This window comes from Molossus molossus, unplaced genomic scaffold (genome assembly GCF_014108415.1).
Source record: "Molossus molossus isolate mMolMol1 unplaced genomic scaffold, mMolMol1.p scaffold_m16_p_4, whole genome shotgun sequence".
NCBI lineage: Eukaryota > Metazoa > Chordata > Mammalia > Chiroptera > Molossidae > Molossus > Molossus molossus.
This window is the reverse complement of record NW_023425377.1, coordinates 60,297,164-60,324,843: the sequence shown is the minus strand read 5'-3', so window position 1 is coordinate 60,324,843 and position 27,680 is coordinate 60,297,164. Positions and strand designations below refer to the sequence as shown.

General features: G+C 36.8%; 1 protein-coding gene across 1 annotated transcript in view; it reads left to right on the top strand.

The window, feature by feature from the left end:
• Positions 1-19,394, top strand: part of ADAM7 (ADAM metallopeptidase domain 7) — a 61,305-nt gene extending 41,911 nt beyond the window's left edge. The window contains exons 14-22 of the mRNA XM_036282178.1: positions 281-476; positions 852-954; positions 2,195-2,381; positions 7,493-7,573; positions 8,661-8,739; positions 9,271-9,376; positions 9,728-9,827; positions 16,744-16,800; positions 19,293-19,394. Coding sequence (XP_036138071.1) covers positions 281-476; positions 852-954; positions 2,195-2,381; positions 7,493-7,573; positions 8,661-8,739; positions 9,271-9,376; positions 9,728-9,827; positions 16,744-16,800; positions 19,293-19,394 — 1,011 coding nt within the window. The remainder of the gene's footprint in view (positions 1-280; positions 477-851; positions 955-2,194; positions 2,382-7,492; positions 7,574-8,660; positions 8,740-9,270; positions 9,377-9,727; positions 9,828-16,743; positions 16,801-19,292) is intronic.
• Positions 19,395-27,680: the final 8,286 nt, after the last annotated feature.

Below are 27,680 nucleotides of genomic sequence, written 5' to 3'. Positions count from 1 at the left end.
AAGACCAGATGAACAGAACATTTATTTATTTCTTGTTTATGTCCATCCCAACTCTGCCCAATGCAGTTCTAATACCAAGTTACAAATTTGGCATTGCTTAAATTAACAAAATCCAAGACATTCACAAATGATGATAATTCTCAGTGGAATGGAAAAGGCAGTTATGATTCAGCCTTAAAACATTTTTGAGATTAATTAAATGGGTCAACTTTCCTCCTACTTACTGAACCTTACCTACCTAAATTAGTCCAAGATTTAATATCTTTATTTTCTTCAACAGATGAAAAAAGCAGGGTCTGTATGCAGACCAGCAAAAGATGAATGCGATTTTCCTGAAGTGTGTACTGGCCACTCTTCTGCGTGTCCTCAGGACCAATTCCAAGCAAATGGATTTCCTTGCAAGAATGCAAAAGGCTACTGCTTCATGGGGCAGTGTCCCCTCCCGGATGGCCAGTGCTCTGAATTGTTTGATCACGGTAAGGGACAGTTACAGGGGATGCCCTATAATGCTAAGAGCTATCATTTCTCTGTTATTGGCCTATACTAGGCGCAAAATTAGTAATAATGTCATGTGTGGAATTTTTTCAAGATATTACCTAACATCTCTTCACATATTACTTTTCATATAAATTGACATTATATCTGGGTTAAGGTATGGTTATGACTTTTTTTATATCCATACTAAAATATCTTTCTGCAAGAATAGAACAGTTTTTAAATTATTTATCCCATTCTACTTCACCATTACATAATACTGAAATTCAATTACGTCAGAAAAATAAAGTATTTTATAATGAACAATATACATGCTTTTATTGTTTTTACTTTTATTATACCATTTTGCATCCCAGAGGCAAAAGACAGTTCTGATATCTGCTACATGATGAATAAAAAGGGAAATCGATTCGGATACTGCAAAAACAAGGAGAACAGATTTATTCCCTGTGAAGAGAAGTAAGTGCCCTCCAAGAGTGTTTTGCAAACTCAGAGCAGCTCTTGTTCTGACAGCTGCTACCTGCTCTTTACTGAGGTGAGTAGGGCGAGGCAGGCAGGAGGGGGGAGTGCAGGCCTCCCTGACTGTCAGCTGGCGTCTGTGTACGTATTTACTAGCTGAGGGGCATGGATTGTAAGCAGGAAAGATGGGAAACCTTTTAAATTCTTAATAGAGAAAGGGAGGGATAAAGCTACAATAAAGAGAAAGGAGCAAACAGGAGGAGGGGGAAAATAAGTAGAAAAGGAAAAAGAAAAAGAGAGTGAGGCCATAAAAAGAAAAGTAGAAACTGAAACTGAAAGTTAGACCTGATTTTTCAAAGCGCGGGTTGAGCCATACTTTTCTATTTCTTGCTGATAGTTGGCAGAGTTTTTTATGCCAGAAAACAGGATTTGGCCTGAAAACAGCAGCAAAAAACTATTGTCGGGTTCAGCTTTGCTCCTAAATGGGCCATCATTTAACTTCCCTCAGTTCCAGTTACTTCCTAATCTTCAAGATGGAGATTATAGCCCGGACGGCCAGTGTGGCTCAGTGGTTGAGCATTGACCCATACACCAAGAGGTCACTGGTTTGATTCCAGGTCAGGGTATATGCCCAGGTTGTGGGCCTGATCCCCAGTGGGTGCATGCAAGAGGCAGCCAATCGATGTTCTCTCTCATCGATGTTTCTCTCTCTCTCTCCCTCTCTCTTCCTCTCTCTCTATGGGGAAAAAAAGGAAATATCTGTAACAAAAATAAATTAATAAAAACTAAAAAAATAAATAAATAAAATAAAATCAATAAAGAAAAAATATTTTTTAAAAATAAATAAAAACACAATGGAGATTATAATAATAGCAACCATGTTATTGTGAGAAATCAAGGGATGTGCTCTATGCAAGAGAGAATAAGAAAGAAATCTTAGTGTCCTGATTAAAGCTATGCTAATTCAAGTTACTAATAAAAACATTCTTCGGTAAACTTAAGCTAATATTGATTTGTGAGAACCATAGAGATATAAAAAAATATATATGATCATTTTACATCTGTACTTATTCATCTGAGTTCCCTGGGTGGGGCTTGACTGCTCAGCAGTTTACCTGCCTGTCTTGGCCCCTTGCAGCCTGCTGGCACACCTGGGTCTAGGAAAGAGTGGCCAGGCAAGCCTAGTCTCCAGAGTTCTGTTTCTGGTCCCCAGTCTGAGAATACTGTCCCTTTTCTTCAGAGATGTCAGATGTGGAAAGTTATTCTGCACCGGAGGGCAGCACTCATCTTTTCTGGGAGAAGAAAAGATCTATCACCTTGAGGCTCCAAAGCAGAATGTCACCATTGATTGCAAAACCATTTTATTATACCTCAATTCTAAAGATTTGGGCCTGGTTGCTCCTGGAACAAAATGTGGAGATAGAATGGTAAGATGAAGACTCTTCGTTTTATCAAAACTTCTTGGTTCAGATACTTTAAAACATCTTTGGACCCTATAATTGGTTCCAGAGGACCTATATATGAGAAAGCAGAATATAATTGGTATTTTTTTTATTGAGCAGAGTAGCAATAACATTTTCACAAATATTCATTTTGTTCCATTTTAATTATACAAAATGATATGTAAATATTATAAATGTGCTTAAATAGTATCTTACAGTAGACATCTAATAAAATTATAGACAGAATTTTAAAATTAATTTGACTATCAAGTAGCCATACCTTTTTCATTTATTTTATTCATTCGGCCATATTAACTGGGCACACTCTGGTGCCAGTGACTGTGCTGGACGCAGAGGATGCAAAGATGAGCATATTTGAGAATGCCATGGATTAAATAAAACACATCATTACAATCCAACACAAATGCTTTCATAGTGTTGTGACCGATGTACATTTGAATCCAGAGGACTGACTTCACTTGTAGAGCACAGAATGGCATCCTATAATGAGTGACATTTCAGCTTTGACTTGAAAAACATTTAACACACAGAAAATGAGAAAAGATATTTTAGAAAGAAATACCTACATAATATGCAAAGTTACAAAGTGTATGGCATATTCAGATAACTGAAAGTTTCAGTGTGACTGGAGCTTTGGGTGGACTGGAATGAAATAATTTGAACAGGTAGAATGAGGCCACATTGGAAAGGGTTTATTATTCCAAGTTAAATTTTAGAATACATACTGAAAACAATAGCCACTCATCAAGGTTTATAAACACACCTATATATGGAAAACATATAAGGCTTTATAAAAAAAATCAGCTTCTTTGAAACTGAATCATTTATTCTGTAATGTGTCTTCCCTTCCATATGCCGAAATCCATGAACATCAAAATGTCCTTCCTATAATATAATAGAGAAATGAACTGGAAAACAAATGTTCAGAAAGTAAAAGAAGAATGCAAGTTTAAGAACTTAATGGAGACTAACATTTCAAGTCCAAATCTTTAACTCTATAGTTTCCCATTAAAATGACTAAATAAACATCAAAATAGTAAGGCATCTCTATTTATGAAAATTGAGTTATGTGTACCAACCACAAGGTAGAAAGTTCGGGAAATTTCAACAAGATAGATGTGAGGCATCAAGTTAAAAGAAATACCAAACAATTTTTTATCCACTCTAAGTAAGGAAATCAGCCAGAATTACAAAGCAGAAGTATGACAACCCCTTCATGGAACCCCATTAAGAGCAACAGGAATTGAGCAAAAGGGTGATAGGGGAGCAGTTGTTAAGGAACATGTCTTGATCTTATAGGTACATTGTGACCATGTACCACTACATAGAGTGCCTGTTCTTTCAAGAAAAGGCTTAGTCCTGAAGTTCACCAATCACAATGGTGTCAATTCTTTTTTTTCTTCTTTTTTTTTGTATGTGCACCTTGAGGGAACCAAACCCGGAACTCTCTGGTCCGCAGGCCAATGCTCCAACCGCTGAGCCAAACCGGCCAGGACACAATGGTGTCAATTCTTGAACCAATTCCTAATGAGGGAATAGGTGTATGGCAGTATCACAAAGACACCAGGTACAGAATTTTTCATTTTATTTTTACAGTAAGATACTATTTTTAGACATAAGGAACTTGAAATGCATAAAAAACATTCTAATTTCCCTTAGTAGTTATGTTTTCAGGGTAAATTTTAATTTGGCATAAAACAAGAGGGCGAACATATCCACTGCCCCTGGATGCCCTTTTTCCTTAGTTATGCTACAGAACGTAGGATATAGGTAATTTTAAAAAGGAAAAGAAAAGAAAGACAAGAGAAGAGAAGGACAGAGTGGAGAGGGAAGAGAAGTAGAAGAGAGGAGGCAGGAAAGGGAGGAAACTAGTCTTTTCTCTGCACAGAATTTCTGTAAAACTCTCTGTAGTTATCTCTTTATTAAACATACAAAAATGGGAAAATTAAAATAAGAAATATCTCACTATTTCTCTATAGTTGAGATCTAAATGGGATTGAGAACAATGCTGCCCAGTGTTCAATCATGTATAGTCACATGCTGCCCAACGATGTTTGGGTCAACCACAGACTGCATCTACAATGGCGGTACCTTTAGATTATAATGGAGCTGAATTTCCTGTGAGAAATAGGAGATATTGCTCAGAAGAATTTTTTCCCTGATGGGAGCAATATCTATGGGACTTGGCAATAGGTTCCCCCTTACTGACAGTACCTCAATTTTGAGTGCACAGATTACGTCCCAGCTTGTCACCACTGACTTGCTTTGGGCAGAGATGAGCCTTTGCCACAGCACTACACAGTCAGAGGACACTACAGCCCTAGAGCTAGCTTGACTGTCTTCAGAACAGATTGCTGTAAATTCTTTATTGAGGACCTAAGAGCCTGTACAAGGACACAAGTTCACAGGAGGTACCTTAACAAGTTTTTTTTTTCTTTAAATATGATTTTTCTAGTTTGTTTATTTATTTATTTATTTATTTATTATTTTATTTTGTATTAGTTTCAAGTGTACCGCATAGTAGTTAGACAATCATATATACTTTACGAAGTGTTCCCCTGATTTCCAGTATTCACCTGGCACCATACATAGTCATTACAATATTTTTGATTATATCCCCTATGCAATTTACATCCCCATGACTACTCTGTAACTACCAATCTGTATTTCCCAATCCCTTCACCTTTTAACAACTATTAAGTGCCATTGGCAGTTTAGCAGAAAGCTTTCTGTGTAGCCTGTCCCTGTATGTTGGAAATATTTTCAGGTTGTAATTATGTAAAGGATAGGTAAATTTTATTTCATCCATTAATGTTATAATAGAGCCCTTTGTGACAGGTAGGGTCAATGGAACCTAAAACAAAATTCCAAAGTCAAAACAATGGGTCCTTTGTTCTCCACTCTCTCCATATTAAGCACCTTCTTTTCTTATGAATACCACAAAATTCAGTAATCTGGCCACTGCAACAACATCCACCAGACGAAACCACATTGCCATGACTATCCCCTATGTCCCTTTGTCTCTCCATCTCAATTTTTTTGCTCCTATTGATCCTCAGGTCACCTTTCACTCCCTCCTGCCAGTCACTATTGTTATGATCTCTGCCTTTTCCAGTCAGCTTCTTCTCAGTATTTCCAATTAATTCAGCCCACATCCTTGTTCATGGAGCACCCCTGACAGCTTCAATGTTCTGTTTCCACCACTGTTGGGAGGAAGCAGAAGAGCTGTGGGACAGTGTTGATGAGGTCGACAGTAGTGCATAGGAATGTCCTAGGCCTCCACATTCACGCACCATTCACTCACTGGCCGGAACAACTTCTGGTCTCACAAGCTTCATTCATGGTATGTGCCCTATACAAGTGTATCATATTTTATCTTTCATATAATATTTTAGTGTACCTTTTCTATGTTCACATACACAAATACTTACCATTGTGTTATAAGTGTCTATAGTATTATGTACAGGCTTGTAGCCTAACAGCAATAGGCCGTGTCATTGCAGTCTAGCTGTGTAGCAGGCTGCACCATCTAGGTTTGTGCACTCTATCATGTTTGCACAATGACAAAATCACTGAAGGACACATTTGTCAGAGCATATTCTCATCATTCAGTGACACATGACTGTGTAAAGAAAATATGCTCTATAAAGCAAATAGTACAAACAACAACAGATATAAAATAATTGAACAGTGGAGAAGAATTTGAAGAATCAGAGATGATAGTTCACTATGAAACAGATATGCATTAAAAAAGAGAAAAATATTATTGGGGGAAAAAGTTAAAATTAATACTATTTTTAAAATATTACATCTATAAAAAATGTTATGATCTGCAATTAAGAAGCAATACCTTCAAAGTAAAAAATAAATCATGATTGTTGGTTTATTTTTAATTTGGGCAGTAAGCCTTCAAATAGATACTACATAAATAATAGTAACTTAGAAACTAAACTTTTTAACACAGAAAAATAATATAAAGACATTAAAAAAATAAATAAAAACAGGAAAAATAGTCTTAAGAAATCTAATACATATTTACTAGAAATTCTAGATAAATAAACATAATAAATGTAAATATAAAGAAATAATAATAAATGCCCTTGATATGAGGAATGTATAAAATTAAAACTCAGTACCAGGAAGAATTCATAGAAAGAGATGAACATGCATACTTACCCTCACACATGAAGTCAACAATAATGAAAACAAACTATCTGAAAAAGAAATTAAGAAAACTATCCCACTTACAATATCATCAAAAAAAATAAAATACTTAAAAATAATTTTAACCAAGGAGATGAAATCTTACACTGAAAAATGTGACTTTGATGAAAGAAATCAAACACACAAAGAAATGGAAAGATATTCTGTGTTCATGAATTGGAAGATATAATACTGTCATATTGCCCATACTACCAAAAATAATTTGCAGGTTCAATGTAATTCCTATCAAACCTCCAAAAAAATTCTAAAATTTGTATGAACCACAAAGACATCAAATAACCAAAGCAATTTTGAGTAAAGAACAAAGTTAGAAGCATCTTATTCCAACTATATTACAAAATTATAGTAATTTTCACGGCATGGTGTTGGCATAAAAATGGACATATAGACCAATGGAACAGAATAGAGCTGAGAAATAAATCCATGCAAAGGTTTGTGGATATCCACAAGCAAAAGAATGAAATTGGATACTTATTTTATACCATGAACAAAATTAAATTTAAAATAAACTAGAGACTTAAATGTAAGGAATGAAACAGTAAAACACATAGAAGAAATCATAGGGAAAAAACTCATTGACAGTTGTCTTGGCAGTGATTTTTCTGGATATGACACCAAAAACACTTGCAGATTGATGTTTGAAGAATTAATAAGACATAGACATTTTAATAATTAAAGAGTTTGTGTATAACAATATTTGAATGTACAGTACATTATTTTCAAATGACCATCAAACATTTATTGATTTCTTATTCCACAGAAGATCCTACGTGTGATTATTCACAACAGAATAAATTATGTATATTCTAAGAGCAAGTCTTTTCAACTTCTCATTGTTATTTCATTTCTAGGTGTGCAGCAGTGGTGAATGTATGAATATGGAAAAGGTCTACAATTCAATTAATTGCTCTTATCAGTGCAATAAAAATGCTGTAAGATTTTACTTCTTTTTAAATTAATGTCTTACCAGACATTTATTTACATAGGATTTTTTATTCCTGGGCCTATGTGTGTGTAGGTGTGTGTGTTTGCACACATATATGTATGCATAGTGATTTTTAAATCAAATGCACATTTGGGAACCATTTATTCACATATAGATAAAATTGATCCAAAAACCAAACCAGGTGTTACATATAGATATTGCCAGTATTGCAAGTACATTTTATTATTAGACCAGTAATCTAGAAACCCAGTAATTTATGTACATATGAAGGTTAAACTTTAGGTTTAGCTTACTATAATATCACTTATAGTAAAATTACATCAATGTCAACATTTGTCTGAAGCGTTTATGAAAACATTATAAATTTTTTACTTAATGCTATTTTATAATAGCAGTACCCAGCAGTCATGTTTGTGGGTAACATCTTTCCTAAGCCCAATTAATCAGTAACACTGATATAGAGTTTTATATGTATCAGGTACTCTTTCAAGTACTTTACATATATATTAAATTTTAAAAGCTTCATAACAACTGAAAAGGTGAGTCCTATTTCTATGCCTACTTGTACAGATGGAGAACAAGTCACATTTAGTTTATGTGAAAAGAATGTTGATATGTAAACACAGAGAGTGTATGTTCTTAACTATTAAACTATACTCTTTGATGAACTGAACATTGTTCCATCCCTTTTGTCCCACATTAATATTTCCTTATTATTATTAAGCCTAGTTAGAGTCTGTTCTTCGGCTGTGATATATTCAACTCTAGCAAGGTTGTTCCTTTAATAAACGTGATGCCTTCTGGAAAGATAACTCAAGCCATCTTGTTTATCTGGTTTTGAATTAGTCAGAATCATTCTCTTGTTCAAACTCCATCTTCAAAGTTGGTTGATTCTTCTATTTTGTTTGCTTATTTCTTTCAAAAATTGATTTTAGTATGCAGTTTAGCAATTAAGTAATAAAAAGTTTGTGTGCGTGTGTTTGATGTAGAACTAGCTAGCATTCAGCTAAGTGAAGTGCAAAACACAGCTTATGCCGGTCACTTGATAAAATTATGATTGGCTGCTCTTCCAGGTGGATGGCAGTGAACTCGAGTGCCATTGTGAGGAAGAAGAGATAATTGTGAGCTGGGAAGAAACCTTAAATGTTACCAGTGAGTATCCTAAAATATACTGTCTTGCATATGTCAAAAATCTAGCTAGTGAAAATGCTTTCTTTCTTATTTTCTGAGTCTACTACGTATATGTTGTTTCTATATGTATTTGTATGGTCTTTCTTTTTTTTGCATATTTAAATATCCACATTTGAATTTACTCTCATTGACTTTTAGAATTAATGTATCTTCTCCTAGTGAAATTTAGATTAGGTCTTCTAAGAGTACATAACTCAATGAGGTTTTTTTCTATAGTCTGTTAATAACTGAGAATCAAAACTTTTCTGTTGATTGTGGTTTCCTTAAACACAATGGAATCTTGGGTGGAGTGTTAATTACTAGTATATATATGATAATTTGTGTAATATTTTGGCCTTTTACTTTACTTATATATTTTAAATTATGGGGAGGGCGAATGAAAGTCTTTTAAGGAAGAGAGAACCAGGTTTGTAACAGCTCAGTTAAATGTTGATAGTCTATTGTCCTAAAGTTGAAATTCTGGTTGAAGCTTGTGTCTTTTTACCATTCCAGATGTCTCCATCCTGGTTGTTGTACTTGTCCTGGGTATTATCGGTAGTGGGTGTATCGTATTTTTAATTCGCTACCAAAAATGTATTAAATTGAAGCAAGTCCAGAGGTATGTCTGTCTTTCTTATGTGTTGAAGAAGACCATTACTGAGACTCTATTGGCTTTGTGGCTATAGAGTATACTTGATGGAAGTAAAGTATAACCTCTTATTGAAGACCAAGTAAGAGTAGCAGTAAATCAATTTCTAATTCTAATGTTTATCCCAATGTTTCCCAAACTTGGTAGCACATTGAAATTCCAGGATTTCTTTAAAAATATTAATTTTGGTTCTTACCTCATATTTAGTTGTTATAAGGGTGTAACCTGAGTGTCTGTCTTTTAAAAATCTCCTAGCTGGTTTAATATTAACCACAGGTTTATCCCATATCTTGTGTCAATATTCTACTTCCTTCTTGACAGCTCACCCGGAGATACACTGGGAGTGGAGAATAAAGGATACTTTGGTGATGAGCCACAGACAAGGACTGAGCCAATCTTTCCTGATATTCATCCTTTACATGTAAGAAAATTTCATTTGCAATAGTCGATTGACTTAAAAGTTAATGTGTGTTTGAAGGGAAACTAGCCCTAAAGCTAAATGAGGTAGAAGATGCAGAGTAGTTTAACAGGAGTTTATACCATCAAGCCTTCAATCTACACATGGGGAAGGAAAGGATGGCAGGACCCAAGAAGCCAAGCACTATTTCAGAGCAAACTATGTTAGTTAAATAAAATATTAGTTTATGCACAATTAGAAAAAAATACAAACATAAACTATATTCTGGAGAAAAAAGTCTTAATACATTCAAAAGAACTGAAGTCGGTACAGCCAGTGTGGTTCAGTGGTTGAGCCTCAACCCAATGCACCAAGAGGTCACTGGTTCGATTCCTGGTCAGGGCACATGCCTAGGTTGTGGGCCTAATCCCCAGTGTGGCCAACTGATGTTCTCTCTCATTGATGTTGATGTTTCTATCTCTCTCTCCCTCTCACTTTCTCTCTCTCTAAAATCAATAAAAGAAAAAAAAATGAAATAGAAGAATAGAAGTCATGCAAAATATGTTCTCAGCCCTGGGCGGTTTGGCTCAGTGGTTAGAGCGTTGGTCTGTGGTCCAGAGAGACCCAGGTTCGGTTCCCACTAAGGGCATGTACCTCGGTTGCTGTTTGTCCCCAGCCCTGGTTGGGTAGTGCAGATAGCACTACCTTTTACGTCGATGTTTTTTTCTCTTTTCCTCTCTCTCCCTCTCACTCTATCTGAACAAAAAATGGAAAAAATGCCCTCCGGTGAAGATTAAAAAAAAACAAAAACAAAATATGTTCTCAAAATAAAATTATATTTAAAATTAGTAACAGAAAGATACTAGAAAAATCCCCAATTAAAAATTAGATAACAAGTTCCAAGGAACCCATGAATCAAAAAAAAAAAAAAAAAACTGAAAGAAAAATTAGAAAGTATTTTAAGTTACAAGAAAGTGAAACAAACATATCAAAACTTGTGAGAAATAATGAAATTAGTAATGAAAGGAAAACTTGTAGCACTGACTGCTTATGTTAGAAAATAAAAAAGGTATTAGATCAATAACCTTAACTTTAACTTTAAAAAAAATAAAACAAATGAAACTCAATGTAAGCAGAAACAGAAAAAATAAAATAGTAGATTGGCCACCAATGGAATAGATAACAGGGAAAATCTATTAATGCAAAGCTGTATTGTAGATAAGATTAATATTATAAAACTTCAGCCAGACTGATGAGAAAAAAATGAGTTAGCACAGACTTTCAAGAATCAGAAAGGTGACATCACAGGAGATTATACACTTATTAAATTGATAATTAGAGAATATTATGAAAAAACACAATTTTAGTATGACCATGTAATGAGATAGTAAACTTTTTGAAAGTTATAAAATCACCAAGCCTACTCATGAAGAAATAACCTAATAGCCCTGTATCCATGTAATACAGAAATTGAGCTTGTAGTAAAAAAAACAAACAAAAAAAACTTTCCATAAAGAACACACTGCCCATATAGCTTTACCTATGAATTCTACCAAACATTTAATGATAGAATAATACCAGTTCTATATAAACTCTACCAAAATATGAGAGAAAATAGATACTTTCCAACTCATTTCATAAGGGCAGTATTTCTGTTACACACCTAGACAAAGTCATTACAACAGAAAAAAAACACTTGCCAATACTTCTAATAATCATAGGTGCATAAATTTTTAAATCTCACAATATATAAAAAAAAGGATGATGCATTGTAACCAGTTAGAGTTAATCCCAAGAATACAGGCACATTTAACATTTTAAAAAATCACTCAAGCTAATTCACTCACTGTATTATCAGACTAAAAGAATAAAATCATATGATCATCTCAATTGAAGCAGGAAAAACATTTGAAAAAGACTTATTATCTATTTCTGATAAAATTTAGTAAACTCGAAATATAAGGGAACTTACTAAACCTGATAAAAAAGTATCTACCAAAAAAAAAACCAAAAAAAAACAGACCCTACAGCTAGCATTATATTTATGGGTAAAAGACTCTTTTCCTCTAATATCAGGAACAAAGCAATGATATTCAATCCCACCATTTCTATTAAACATTGACTTGAGATTATAGCCATTACAATAAAGGAAAAAATATAAAGAAAAAAATAAATTCTTGATATACAGAAGACGCAATCATCTATAGAAAATTTTTATAGTGAATTTAGTAAGATTTCAGGATACAAATCAGCATACAAAAATTGATTATGTTTCCATATACAAGGAATAAACAATGCAACAAACAAAATAGCATGTACATAGCATAAAAATGTGAAATACTTAGGGATGAATCTGAAAAAAAAAAAAGTAAGCCTAAACATAGAAAACTAAGAAACATCGGTGAGAAAAATCAGAGAAGAGCAATACATGTTTGTGAATCAGTAGATTCACTATTGTTAGGTTATCATGTCACAAACTGATCTATTGATTCAAAACTATCCTAATAAAAAAATCAGCAGAATTTTCTGTAAAGTAAATACATAGATTTAGCCAAGTTACAGGGTAAAGAACAAAAATAAAAATTAATTATTTTTTCATATGCTAGCAACAATGTGAAAATAAAATTTAAAATATAATATGAAATAACACTAAAAATATAAAATACTTAGAGGAAAAGTCTGACAAAATATGAACTTTACATGGAAAATGATAATGCAATGATATGAAAAGTTTTAAAAGACCTAAATAAGGAGGTATATAGAACCACGTGTATATGGCCAATTGAGTTTTTACAAAAGTGATGGGCAATTTAGTAGAGAAAGAACAGCCTTTTCACAGATGATATAACAATTAGATACCTATATATACAAAGAAGAACTTTGATTTATTCCTCAAACAATAGACAAAATTAACTCAAACAGCAATATACACATAAATATATGTATCTTTTTCTTACAAAAATTAAAGTTAAAAAATGACTAAGGGTTGAGGGATAAATATTTGGGGGTAGGAATATAATGACATGCAAGGAAGAGGTAATTTTTTTAAGTCAGGAAAGTGGCTCACTCGGGGGAGAGTAAGTGGATGGGTATAATGATAGGAAACTTGAAATGGCAATTTTATTTTTTAACCAATGCAGTGATTACAAACTATTCACCTTCAATGGTTCATTAAGCCATGAATCTGTTTTTTATTTGTATTCTATTTTCCCATGAACTGATAAAAAATAAATAAAGGACAAAAATGCCAATTATTATTGGGAATGTAGACAACAGAAACTTTTGTACATAGCTAATAAAAATTTAAATGGTATAACAATGGGGAGAAAATGGTACTATATACTAAATCTGATCATATACATGGCCTGTGACCCAGCAATTCCTGTCATAGGCATAAACCCAACAGAAATGTGTACATGTGGAATTGGAAACCATTTACAATAATGTTCTCACAGAAAAAGGGATGAACAAATTGCTATTCATACAATGAACACCAAAGACAAAGAATAATAGATGAAATACTGATATCTACAACATGGATAAATCTCACATACAAGGCACCAAATCCACAAGCAAACTGTACGATTCCATTTATATCAATTTACACTAAAGGGAAAAGTTTATTAAAATAACTTTAGAAATACATATATTTAGTAATGTATAACTTTAGCTATATACATGCAATATATATTCTTAGCAAAATATGAAGACCTATAAAATAAACTGACAATCCCGCAGAAGTCCCCACAAGTAGTGACTTGTTTAGTGCCTTTAACAACAGCCATGATTTCCAATGCATTAAGCTCACTAAAAACAAACAAACCAAAAAACTGTGAATGCAGACTAAAAAACTATCAACTAAGTCATGTCCTTAAAAAAATAATGAAGAAAACATTCTTGATAAGATTATGCCGATGAAGTTACCCAATGCAACTTTTTTGAAGGAGGGAATATAGGCCTTACATTTTGAGGCAAACTATCAACTGACCACTGTTAGATGCAAATGCCAATGAAAACAGTATTTTAAAATTGGGTTTTGGGGGGTTTACGGTGGTCTGGTTACCCAGCTCCCGAGGTTTTGCATGCTTTGCCCAACCTCTGCATGTTCCATGAGCCCTGTCTTTTTCCTGCACAATAATGTAGAACCCACTGCCACCCTATCCCCAGGAACACATACATGACCTAGAGCAGAAATGCTTCTACTGAACTTCACTTGAGTATTTAGGGACAGATAGATCATCTTTCTCTCATTATATGGTGGTTTATTATTTTTATCCATTTGTGCTTTTTATTATACCAGTAGTGACCCCAAGATGATAAAAACAAGTCTTAATTGTGCACTCAAATGGATGGAAAATATTGTGTGATAATGTTTTAAGCTTATATTAAGATTTTGCAAGATGAAATCACATGATGCTAATGTCAGTGTTATATACTTGCCTTAAGGTTTAAATAAGAAAGTGTACGTAAGTGTACTTAGCACAGTGTTTGGTGTATATTTAGCACTTGATATGTGTTAAGTATCAGCTATGCCTCATGTACTGTTGCAGTTACTTTTCTAATTATGCTTTCCTTAAATTAACATGCAAAACAGGTGCACTTCTGCAGAAGCGAGTCCAGGGAGGGCGCCCGAGCATGTGATCAGTGATGAACAGTGACAGCAGCCAGTGAGAGGTGTACGGAGAATTGGGGCATATTTGTCACTTCCTAGAATGCAAGCTTCTTATGGGCCTTTGGCTTTTGAGTTAAATAAGAAACTTAGAAGAGGAACTTAATAAATATTTGTTTAATATATGAATAAACTTAACTCACTACTGATGATGTACATATCATAATATGTTATAAATGTAGATTGTATAGGAGAGTTTGGGCACTCACATCTCATGTTCGGACGTGTGTTATTTGTCATAAAATTATAGGCATAATAATGATTTAGCTGGTGCTTGTTTGACACATTATTTACCCATCAAAGGCCAGTTCTTAGCTAAGCTGGTTTTGGAAAAGTCTGTCCTTGTTGTCCTTTCACTATGACATTAACGGTGCTTGGTTAAATTTTCCTCTGGCACTAGTGCTCTCCTAGGTCCTGTTTCCACTGGAGCATGTTTTCTCCTTGTATTAACATCTGCTAGGGGTTAACAGAAAGCACTTTAAAGGGGCAACCTTGGTCAGGCATACCTGTATTACTTCAGTAAGTTCTGAAGGTCCTCAAAGACCTCTGAGGTCCAAAGGGATATAATGATTGTGGAATTGCAGGCACCCAGACAATTAAAGATATTAAGGTTTGGAAGCTAACAGACTTGCCTTGTGCTACTCATAACATAATACGTAAAGCTCTTACCAAATGTAAGTTGGCTTTAAAGATAAAATCTTAGACTCATCCACCACAAGGGAACAACCCAGGGAAGAAAATTGTTTCCATGTATTTTAATATTTGTACATCCCTGGACTATAGTCCAGGGATGGCTGAAAATTTTATTTCATGGGCTTGGGAAAGAGCCATACTTGCCTGAATACTAATTGCAGGTTCATAGTATTTCTTTTCACCAGTGAAGATCTGCAGGTCCTTGGAGAGACCCCCCACCTATTTTCCTAGTCCTCACTACATCACACTGGTATAGTCCTTTGCAGCCCTTCTGTTGGTTGTGCCTGTTTGTTCATTTTAGTAATAATTTTGATGCCACTTAACCATTCATTGGTTTCTTTAAAAGATCCAACAACAGCCCTGGCTGGTTTTGCTCAGTGGTTAGAGCGTCGACCTGCAGTCCACAGAGACTCGGGTTTGGTTCCTGCTAAGGGCATGCACCTTGGCTGCAGTTTGTCCCCAGCCCTGGCTGGGTCATGGGGGTGGCGGCCACTCAATGTGTCCCTTTCACATCGATGTTTCTCTCTCTCCCTCCTGCTCTATCTGAATTTAAAAAAATGGAAAAATGTCCTCAGGTGAGGATGAAAAAAAAGATCCAACAACATAACTCTCTATTTGAAGCAGAAATAGGATACTCTCTAGCTCTCCACAGGTCTGGGATTCAGGAGAGAAGAGCATAATGGCTCATGCAAGTACACAGTCAGAGGCTGTCTTTCTTTAAAACATTGTGTTCATCATGAATTCTGAAAAATTAGTTTTATATCTTTATCACAGTTACTGAGTGTGCATGTGCCCCTTTTAAATGTGGCTCCTGAGACAAATGCCGTGCTCACCTCCCCCTAGTCCTGGTCCTGGTTCTCAGGGGTCAAAACCCAATGATGGTTTCCTGTGACGCCTTGATCAGCCTGAGGACTTTCCACCAGCTGAGAAGGTGTATTCCCTGATCAATATTGATGAGGGAGAAACAAATTAGCCAAATTTGCACACCAGCATTAGAGACTGAGTCCAAAAAGAGATATTACCGGCTCTCTAGGATCACCCAAAAGGCTGGAGTCTCTGTTTCTACACCTGTATCCCCGAGGTCGCAGAGTAGGAGGCTCCTCACTCAGAGTGGGTGCTGAAAGCACCAAGCCTCTCAATTGCATGTTTTTAAAATGAGCACTTATCACTATGTCGTCTTTATTCCTGGCTAGAAGTGTGATTAAGATAATTTCAGCTGCACTTCCACCGAATCCGCCTGTCACACAAGAGGCTCTCAGCACAGCCCATTTTCATAAGCTGGTTTTACTGGAATTTTAATAGATACACTTTGTGAATAAAGGCTCTAGCACTTGAAACATGTTTGGAAATCTCTTACCAATATATATTCTTGAAGAGGTTCACAAAGTTTACAAGGAAAAATGGTTTCTGATAAAACTTTGCTTAACCACAACCATCTCCCCCACCCTATCCCACAGGAACTTCAAAGCGCCTTAGATTTTTGAGTCAAGCAGTGGCAGTCTGTGTGTGTATGTGCTCCTGTGCATGTGTCTCTATGTGTGATATCTGATATCCTGACATGACATTTATTAATTATAGAAATCTGTGAGTAGAGAGACAAGAGGACTCGCAGTTTCCAATCAACATACTAAAATGGTAGGCTGCCACCCCACCTTTTTACAATTTTCAAAGGCTAGCATCCTGTTTTGTTCTTTATGTACTCATTGATTGACTAGGAACATTCTCTGTTCTCATCAAAAGAATACGATGGTTGAAATTGTTTCCTCTGATATGCTAACCCATTTCTAACCCATAGTCCAGCAGAGCATGTTTTCGTTAATCCTCACCTGAGGACATTTTTCCATTGATGTTTTTACAGATAATAGAAGGGAGGGATGGGGGGAGAGAGAGAGAAACATCAATGTGAAAGAGGGGTCCAGGTACATGCTCAGGCTGACACTCTAACCACTGAGCCGCACCGGCCAGGGCAAGCAGAGCATATTTTTATTTATTTATTTAGGTATGTGCCCCTAGCGGGAACTGAACCCGGGGCTCTCTGGTCCTCAGGCCAACGCTCCAACCACTGAGCCAAACCGGCCAGGGCAGCAGAGCATGTTTTAATCCAAGATTCTCAGTCTCACCAAAGGAGTGAGCTAGAATCCAGTTCTGTCAGAGTATCAATACATAATGACAAAAACAAAACTTTTTTCTTGGCCACTGTATACAAACCCATGGGCTTTCGTGAGGTATTTTAAAGGACATTATAGTACTGGTAATTACAGAAAAGGTGTCATTTCCAGTGATAAAGCTTTTTTTTTTTCATGACCACTTTATCAAAGTTTTCGCTTACAAATCAATAACTGACTGTATCTGAGGATTGATTTCACTTTTGAATTATTATGTTAATGTTAGAAAATTTATCAAAAGTGTGAAAGGAGACAAAATTATCAAAGGGCGACAAAATTAGGACTCGCTACATTTCAGAATTTATGTTTTCTTTCCTTCCTTCATCCGTTCATTGATTTTTGTTTAGTGCCTACAACATACTGAGTTAATATGAAACTTTCCCCCACAAAGCATTTTTATAAGAAATTCTGCCCAATACACTTTTGTTGTTGGAATGGAGCAGAAGATATGTTTCTACAGTGATGACCCTGTCTCATACTGGAGAGTGAAGAGAGCACTCCCGGTGCAAACAAACTGGCTTTCTTTAATGAAAAATGCAATGATTTTCTTTTGTTTGTGATAGGCTCATTTATTTTACAATAGCTGCTTAATTAGCCATGGGTAAGGGACCATCTGGCAGGTCCAGCAACCAGGACTCTAGAGGGGGAGTGAGGATGAGGAGGGACAAGAGACAGGAGAAATGGAGACAAGACAGGGTTCTGATCAAGTCCCGTTTATTCAGGGGGAATTCACACAATATATAGGGGAAGAAGCAGAAAAACAAGATCATTTGTTGCCAAGCAATAAGTTATTGAGTAACCACCCCGAAGCAATTTCACAGGTGGAACAAAAGATCAACAAAGACTGGCTTGTTGAGTAAATGGTTCAAAATGCAGAGATAAAGCAGAGATATCCTGCCTTGGGGCAGGAGATGGCAGAGCAGATTTTAACAAAAGGGATGCCATGCAAAAAGTCTCCCACAGGTAAGGAGGGCTGGGAAAATGTGAATAAATGTACTACAGCAAAACCCAGAAAGGTCATTGTAATTAGTAGATGTAAATAAGTAACTGAAATAGAACATGCTAATAGATTTTATGGAAAACAACTTACTTTTAACCATATGTTTCTGTTTAGAGCTTGAAACTGGACATCCAGAATGGCTGGGCGAGGCTTGGTTGAGGCTTCCAGACACCGGAGCTTCACACCCTTTCCTCAGGGTTTACTACACAGTTGTGGCAGTTTTCCCACGTTCTTCATTCAGACAGAAAACCTTGAAGAGAAGCAACTTCTTTCTGTAATGTTTGCTGGTAGAATTTATCACCTGTAGTGTCTTAGACATATGCTACAAAAAAATTATTATAGTTTTTCAAACCCTCTTTGGCTTGATACAAATATAAACAGTCTCCTTGCTTTAGTATTTCCCTATAAAATGTTAGTCTACTTACTTAAAAAAAGAGTCTAAACCTTGAGGATAATCTAAGAAGCAAAAAACACTGTTTATATAAGGTTATTTCCTTGGTAGTATAAAAGTACTTACCTTAATTTGAACATGACATGATTACCATTAATTCTGGATTAAGTGAAATTGTCTCCCGCAGAAATGCCAAGAAATTCAGTGCAGAAAGACACTGATTTCACTACCTAATTAAAAGGTAGACAATTATTTTACTTATTTTCTTTCAGTGAAGGAGGCAGAAAAATAGTCACCCTAATTGCAAAATACTCCATGTGTTGACAGCAGTAGAAAATGTAAACTGTTCCTGGTTAATTCTACATTCCTAGAATTTAATTTAAAATTCTCAGATCTTTAGAATTCCTCAGAACCTGACAGAGAAGTCAGAGGGTTAGAAGAATTTCAGAACATTAACTTCAGCAGAGAAGTGCAATTCCCTTTAAGGGCTGTGAGACCCTTATAATTTATGGATTATGGATTTGATCACTTCATGTGTGACTTATGTGCTGTCTCCACTTCTCCCCGTCAGTTGATTACAGTGTGCGGGATTGTCCTGGGAATGATTTCAGCTACTTCTGATATGGAAGCTTCTCAGCCTGTTCTCTTATGCTCGCTGCTTTCTTTTGGTTAACTGTTAAAGCTGCATGCAATTATTTTTCATTCATGGAAATAAAGTTTTCAAATGCTAAATGAAAATTTTATGATTTAATTAAATAAAAGTTGCAAATCAAGAAGAAGGCTGGTTGTCGCTGGTGAGATTTTTGCTGCTAAACTGAAGAGTCAATAGAGAAAAGAGATCACACAGCAATGACTCAGCACTTTATACCTAGGCAGCTGATTGTTTGATGTTCTAATTAAAACAATCCCTTTAAGGAAGAATTATGATAAATGTGTACTTAAAGCAGAAGATGCTAATTTAAATATTTTATGTAAATTTATGAAAAAAGAGAAATTCCATATAATATATAAAACCTCATAAATAGTAGCAAACAATAACCCTCTGGTGTTCAAAATGAAGGGACAGCGCAGCTGGTGTGGCTCAGTGGTTGAGCATTGATCCATGCACCAGGAGGTCGCCAGTTCGATTCCCAGTCATGGCACATGCCCAGGTTTTGGGCCCAATCCCCAGTGGGGGGCAAGTAGGAGGCAGCAAATTGATGTTCTCTCTCATCAATGTTTCTATCTCTCTCTCCCTCTAAAATCAATAAAGAAAAATATTTTAAAAATTAAAATGAGAAAGATATTTATGATCAGAAGGTACCGGGGTTATCTGAAGACAGGGAAGCAGGTTAGAAGTCTAGAGTGATTAGGTAGGAAGCAATGAGGCAGAAAGATCTGTGGGGTACCAGGCATATTCATAACTGGAAAAAGGAAGAAATTTGAAAAAAAGTAAATGGAAATGAATACTTAGGGGAATATGGAGCCCAAGGCAGAGGAGGTGGGTGGTGATGGTGAATTCTCTGGAAGAAATAATGGTAAGAAGAACAAATCAAGAAGGCGATCCTTTTATACGGGAATATGATATCACCAAAATGTACACCATATGTTCATCATTGTCCAGGTGAATATGAGTATGTGTCTGTCCCTTCATTTTGTTTCTTTGTTTTGTTTTTTATTTTTTTTTTCTTTATTGATTTTAGAGAGAGAGGAAGGGGGAGAGAGAGGAAAAAAAAATCAATGAGAGAGAACATTGATTGGCCACCTCCTGCATGCCCCCCAATGGGGATTGGGCCCACAACCTGGGCATGTGCCCTGACCAGGAATCAAACCAGCAATGCCTTGGTTCATGGGTTGATGCTCAACCACTGAGCCACACCAGCCGGGCAAGAACCTTTTTCATTTAGATAGTGTTCTTCATGCTTGCCCATACTGTGTCTCCTAGCCCTTAGCGATGTTACCTGCACTCCTTTCAAATGCTGCTACTACCTGCTCTATTTCTAAGGGAGCTTCTCCTTCAAATACTGTCTTTATATTAGGAAGCATTTCCAACCTTCTCCCTACTAGTGGTCCTGTTGGAGGCCCAGTTCTGTCCCTGGTTATGGAGCAAGCTATGATTTTACATTTGCAGTCTACGTACCTCTGTCTTCCACCTCAGTCCCATGAACTTCTTGCTGCCCACCCCACACACAACTTGCAAACCCTTCCTGATGCTGGTACTTGCCTAAACTAAGACTGAACTTCTTACAACCCTAAGGATGCTGTTTCTTGGGGGAACTGGGCAATCCTCTGCAGCTGGGTCATGTACTCTCTGTTTTAGACAGAGGTGGATTTATCTGGAACCCAATGAAGCTTGAGCTTTAGGATCCATAACATATACTGCCCCTTCTAAGACTTTTATTTTATACTAACTTTGCATTTACATTTTTAATGACATACAGTGAGCTGGATTTGGGGTGGGAAGGAGAAACTCAAATGATTAATCAGCAGAAGTGCCCATAGGAAACAAGATGCATCTTTGTTTGGCTGATGTTGCAATCTCAACGAGAGTGAGGAGTGGACCGGCTGGAAACAGTGTCAGGAGAACTGGGAATGAGAGGAGGGTGGCAGGTTTGACAGCTATCCACACCCGCCCTGCTGACTGGGGAAAGACCTTCGTAGCAGTGAGCGCCCCAGGAGCCTCAAAGAGAGTAAAATCCCAGAGAACAGTGAAAGCTGAGTGAGCTTGGACTGTGTTCTTCAACACACATGCAGATCAATGGCAAGGGCAGAAGCTTTACCAGCTTGGGGAGTTTGAACAAAACCTTTGCTCAAATCACTGGCCACTAAGCCATGCGGATCTAGGGCAATCCATAGAAAAACAGTATGGAATATAAAAATATGAATTACAACCTGAGCAGAGACATCAACTGTATATTTCAGGGGACAGAGGATGGGCAAGGTTCTGCAGTTGAAGTTCAGGTCATTTAAAAAAAAAAACACTCAGAAGAAAGGGGGGAAAAGGCTTTCCCTGTGCTCCTGATCAACTCCTGTTTGGTACTGCCCGATTCAAATCAATTTTTGCTCAATAAACTCTTAATAAATACTCAGAAAAGTAAACCAGAATCCATATTTATTACTACATATTATCTAAATGGTACTGTGCCAAAAAGTTTCAAGTACATTTTACATCAATTTTGTCAGGAATATAGTGATGGTGGTCTAAAACAAAACAAAACAAAACAAAATAAAACTAGCATTCCCAACAGAGCATCAATTATTCTCAAATATCGACTAACTACACATCGCCACTGTGCCTTTTTGTCAAGGCAGCTGTCATGACAGATGGTTGTGGAATTTTAAAAACTGCATGGGATTTACTAAAATTGGGCAGTCATATTCTGAAGAAAGGTAATCATTCCTTTAATAGCATGCAAATGTGTGGCTAGACTGTACCTGACAATCCATTGATGAAGTTCTTACAATGACCACGAAGAGGCACTCTAGCAAACAAAATATGTGAGCTAGAAAATTCCTTGATCTCATCCTTTTGTCAGACAACCCTAGGCCTTCAGAATTGTGACTTTAAATAAACTCAATAAGAAATTTGTTAAACTCCTGTTCCTTGTTATTAAAGATGTAACTCGGGGGGAATTTTGCCACCCACCACTTCCTTCTCTGCCAGGGTTGTGACTTGAAGTACAAAAATGGGGATCATGCTCCTTACTGAGCAGAACGAAAGCTGGGCTGGCAGCCTGAAAGCTTTGAACAGAAATTTTAAATTGGAAAGATAAATGTCATTTACTCTCATTTCTGACGTCCGGTCTTCTTAAAGTTGATTTGCAATAATTCCAAAATTATCCCTTCTCCTGAGAACTACTGTGGAGGTTTAGTTTATGGTGTTATTGCTTTAATATTATCTGTGTATCCACTTTTTCTGAAGACCAGAAAATTAGCCACTGGTGCCATAGAAACCTGGAGAGCGCCCCCCTTTCCTGGGGACACATGGTGGATAGTAAATGTCAGGCAAAGCTGCAGCCTATGTGACTTATACGACTTTGTGTGGACTGTTGATGACAACTGATGTCTCCTTACTAATTATCATCAAGGAGTGAGAGATATTGACTATACTCCTAAGCTTGTTGGAAGCTTCCTGATCACTTTCTAAGGGAAGGTTAGGCTTTCAGGAAACTCCAGAGCTGTTAGGTTAGGTGGGGAAATGCTGCCTGTGGCCTGAACAGAGTCCATTAACATCTTTCTCCAGGAAAAGCTGCAATCATGAGCTCTCTGTAATGGTTATTGATTGCTAAGAAAAGAAGACACACATAACTTAAAACCTCAGGGGCCTCTAGGGATAAAAGACATAGGCGGGGGGGCTTTCAGGATCACAGGAGTGCTGATTAGGAAGCAATTGGTCAGAAGTGCCTCCCAGAATCTTAGATAAGTGATTTGAAAGTCAGTGCTTCTGGCTCAAGGATACCAGTAATTTGCTGCAAGGATAGCAAATAGAACATTTATTGAGCACACACTATTTGTCAGGCATTGTTCTAAGCACTTCACATGTATTATTTTATTTAGCTTAAAACATCTCTGTGAATTAACTACTATTATTATCCTCATTTTACAGTGTGAGAAAATCAAAGTCCAATAATTTGCCAAAAGAGATAGCCAGTCAAGTAGTATAGTCATAATATCAACGCAGGAAGTCTAACTCCAATACTTTCAATCCCTACCATGCTGCTGGTATGCATATAATACTGTTCAGGATACGGCACAGACCTGCAGACCTGCAGTATATCTCACTTCTACTCTCATTTTTCATCCACCAAAACTCCCAACCATCTCAGTCACAGTGATGCCCAGGGTTATACAGCAAGGGAGGGAAAGGGAAGCCAGGCAGCAGTCACCTCCCAATTTAGCCAGACCCTATCTGAGATGCTGCTGTCCACATGGAGCTGTGTTCAGGGATACATCTGAGACTGTTTGTTGTTCTCTGGGCCACCCTCTAGGGGGTACTAGTGATCCTAAAATCTTTTCTGGGTTTTACAAGTACTTTAGGTTCTGAAAGATGCTTTCTCAACAGAACAGGGCTCTGCCTGAGTGATGTTTTAGTTACGTTTAGTTTAGCGTGCCCAGGAAAGCTCTCTGTTGCTGCCTCCACCATCTGCGTGCAAGGAAGGAAAACCATCAGAACTACTGACTCTTGGCAGGTGGATGAGAGGATACAGGGGTCAATAAAGGGGCAGAGTCTTAGATAAAACCTTCTCCCTTGCTTTAATGAAATAAAGAATGCACCACACGAGTGGTAACTTTTAACACATAGGGAAAGAGAGAGTACCTGCACCACATCCTTCAGCCTGCAGGCACCTGTTAGACCTTCCCATACTTCTCATGTGCTTCACACCGCAAAGCTCTGCGACAAGAATCTCGGTCATAGAAACTAAAGATGAGAAAGCAAAACAGAAATAGGAACACAGGCCCAGACCAAAGTCACTGTTACTCACTCCACTCCAGAGGCTGCCCTGTAAGGCACCAATGTGACCGTTAAATGCCCTGAGTTATTTCTGGAAAAGTGACTTTGATCTAGAAAGGGGCTTGCTAGCAGAGTGCAATGGGTGAGCTACGCTTTTGTCATAAAGCTGTAAGGTATTCCTTTTACTTCACATCTTCTCCTTTTCAAAGGGATGATTAAAGGGAAGAAAACATTCAAATGTCAACATGGAATCAAATGAATAATCATTAGGTTATGAAAATACAAATTATTTTAAATAAATGCTCCAGCATTTAAAATCATTCTCACCCTGGCTGGTTTGGCTCAACAGTTGGAGCATCAGCCCACAGGTTCGATTCCTAGTCAAGGGCATGTGCATACCTAGGTTGCAGGTTCGATCCCCAGCCCCATTTGGCCCTGGTCAGCGTCTTGCAGGAGGCAGCCAATCGATGTGACTATCTTACATTGATATTTCTCTCTCTCTCCCTCCCTCACTTCCACTCAATCTAAAAAAATCAATGGAAAAATATCCTTGAGTGAGGATTAACAACAGCAACAAAATCATTATCATCCTATATTTAAACTATTCTGTTTTCTCATATTATCAGCATCAGCCTCTTGATATAAAGGTTTATGTCAATACCCAGGGATGGTGGCATGAAAAAATAAATTAATAACCTAAAGTCTTGACTCAAGGACATGTCTCGTCAGGTCCAGCAGGGAAAGTAGCTAGAGATTAATTTGATCTCTGAAACATATCTGATGCTCTCTCCGAAGAAGGACATAGTTTCAAATAGCATTAGCTACTGCGGGCTTTAGATGGGCTGAGGGAAGAAAGAAATAATCTAAGTAGCACACTGAACAAATCTGATGCCTGAGCATTGAGGCACTGCAAAGCAATTCAGAAGAAAAATACATCAATGCATCCCATCTCGTTAATGCTGCCTTGGTAGTTTAACAGGTTTCTATGATAAAAATATCACCGGCTGGACACTGTGTAGCTCAATAATCCAACTTCCGAAAAGAATGATCAGGCACAAGCCCATCTCGTGCCGTGCTGCTCTCTGGGTTCACAGGCATCTTCAAGTGAGTAAGCACTGCAACTGAGAAAAAAGGTAAAATGACAGAACACCCAACATCATTTCTGGGATCACAGGACAGCCAAAGCCATGATCTCCTTCACTAGGACCCCCACCCCCACCCCGAGGCGACTCTCCTAAAAGCAAGCAAACAAAAACTAGAGACAGAGAGCAATAACACTTGTAGATTTCAGAGAGAAATTGGCATGACAATATTACAAAACAAATAAATAGGCATTGATACCATTTAGGTTCTACTTGTTTAATTATTCATTTACTTCTTTATTCAACATGCACTTGAGGTATCATTATAGGTACAGGAAGATATACAGATGTATAAAGCTCTGCCCTAAAAAACTCAAGCCTCATGGTAAAGAAAAACAGGCTCCTAAATGAGTGACCATTAAGGAATGTGATGAATGGCAAAAAGGAAGAATTGTAACAAATCTGAAAAGATATGTCCAACAGAGAATTAATATTCCAGAGAGAATCAGGGAGTATGCCAACCAGAGTTTAATGGGCTCTTTCCTAGCGAGTAGACAGTGTAGCTGAATTATGAGCTGTACAGCAAAGTGTGGTGTGAGAGCAGCTTGAAGGTAGGCTGGATAAGGTAGCCTAAGCTGTTTACCTTAAAGGCAATGAAACCTTATTAAATGGATTTGAATGACAGAAACATGATCAAGCTTGTATTTTAGAAAAAAATGACAGTCATAACTGTAGGGTAGATTGGAAACTACTGGACTGTCTAGATTAGAAGTTATTAAACTTGATAGGAGACCAGGGATGATAGAAACAGAGAGAAGCAGACAGCTTCACCAAGCTTTTTGTCGCATAGTGAGTGAACAGGGGTGAGGTAGAGAGAAAGTTGATATTGGCTTTTAGGTTTTTGTGTGTGTAGGTGAGGCTTCCTCCATTCATTTATCAGCAAAGAGAATGTGGTCATTTATTAACAACAATCATCATCTGTCTTTTGAGATTTATGACCAATCCTATTCACCACTCTGAGACCTGCCAGCCCCTCCCTACCTTGGGGTTGGGGGCTCTGTAATAAAAAAACATTTTTCTGTTGGGTTAACTTTTAATTTAAGCATGAATCCAATTCTACCAATCAGTGCCCTGTACTTGGGGCAAGAAGCTCCCCTGCCAGGGCGTTGGCTTTCTTGAGTGTTGTGACCAGTGCCTTATGAGGAGGATCCCCCTTTCCAGGTCCTCAGCAGTAGCTGGGCAGGTGGGTGGCAGGGGGTGGGGCAAAGAGAATGTAAGCAGGGAAGCACATTAAGCTGGAGGTGATAATGAATTGCAAGAGGCAATTTTAGCTGACTCATGTGAATAACTATAGTGAATTACTATGATAATAGGAGAAAATTGGGAAACGTTCTTTAGGAATGTTTTTCTTAAAAATTACTTTAAAATATCTATTCAAACTATTCAGTTATTGTGCTAGAGGCTGACTACCTATCAGAATCCTGGAACCGTAGCACAGGGTAGAATACAAGATAGGCTCATCAAATATTAGTTTAGATTTTAAAAACTGTATTTGCTTTTTTTATGTAATGAAAATAAAGCCCAATGAAGTTAAGCAGCTAATGGAAAATACAGAGGTTGATAATGCTGTAAACAGGACCCAATTTCCCTACCTGCTCAAATCTATTCAATAAAACTGATTATTGTGTAAAAAAAAAAAATTAAATTAGGCTATTTTAACTCCAAGAAAAATGTACATTGAAAAAAATTAATCACATATAATATGCTGTTCAAATATGACAGATATTTAAAACAATTGACAATCCCCAGAAGAGGGGGTGGTGAGGGAGAGATAAACCACAGAACTTATATGCATGTGTGCATGAACAATGGACATGGACAACAAAGCTGGGGACAGGGCAGGGAAGGAAGGGGAGGGTGGAATCAGTGGGGGAAAAAGGAGAAACATCTGTAACAAAAATAAATTAATTAATTTAAAAAAATAAAATAAAATATACAAATGATAGTTGGAAAAAAACTCTTTACCAACATATCTTATTGAAGAAATCAACATATAGCTGGTTAACAGACTATAAAATAAGGTGTTTCTCTATCTGGTATGCAAATATTTTTGCATTTTATTAGAGTGACTCAGAAGTGACCGTAGACAACATCTTACTCACTGATTTCCCTCGAGCCTCTTTTTCAACATTTGTGACTTTTGCCTCTACAAAGTGAATTGACATTTAAATATAAAGAGTTTGATTAAAAAATAAATGAATGAATAAATAAATAAAACAATTGTGCTGTAACTATTTTGGAAAGTTTAGCAAACAGAAGTGGTGAGAAAAAGGAGGTAAAAGAGTGATAAATCTTATCTTTTTTTTTTTTTTTTTTTATCCTCACCCAAGGACATTTTTGCATATTTTGTTCAGACAGAGCGGGAGGGAGAGAGAGGAAGAGAGAG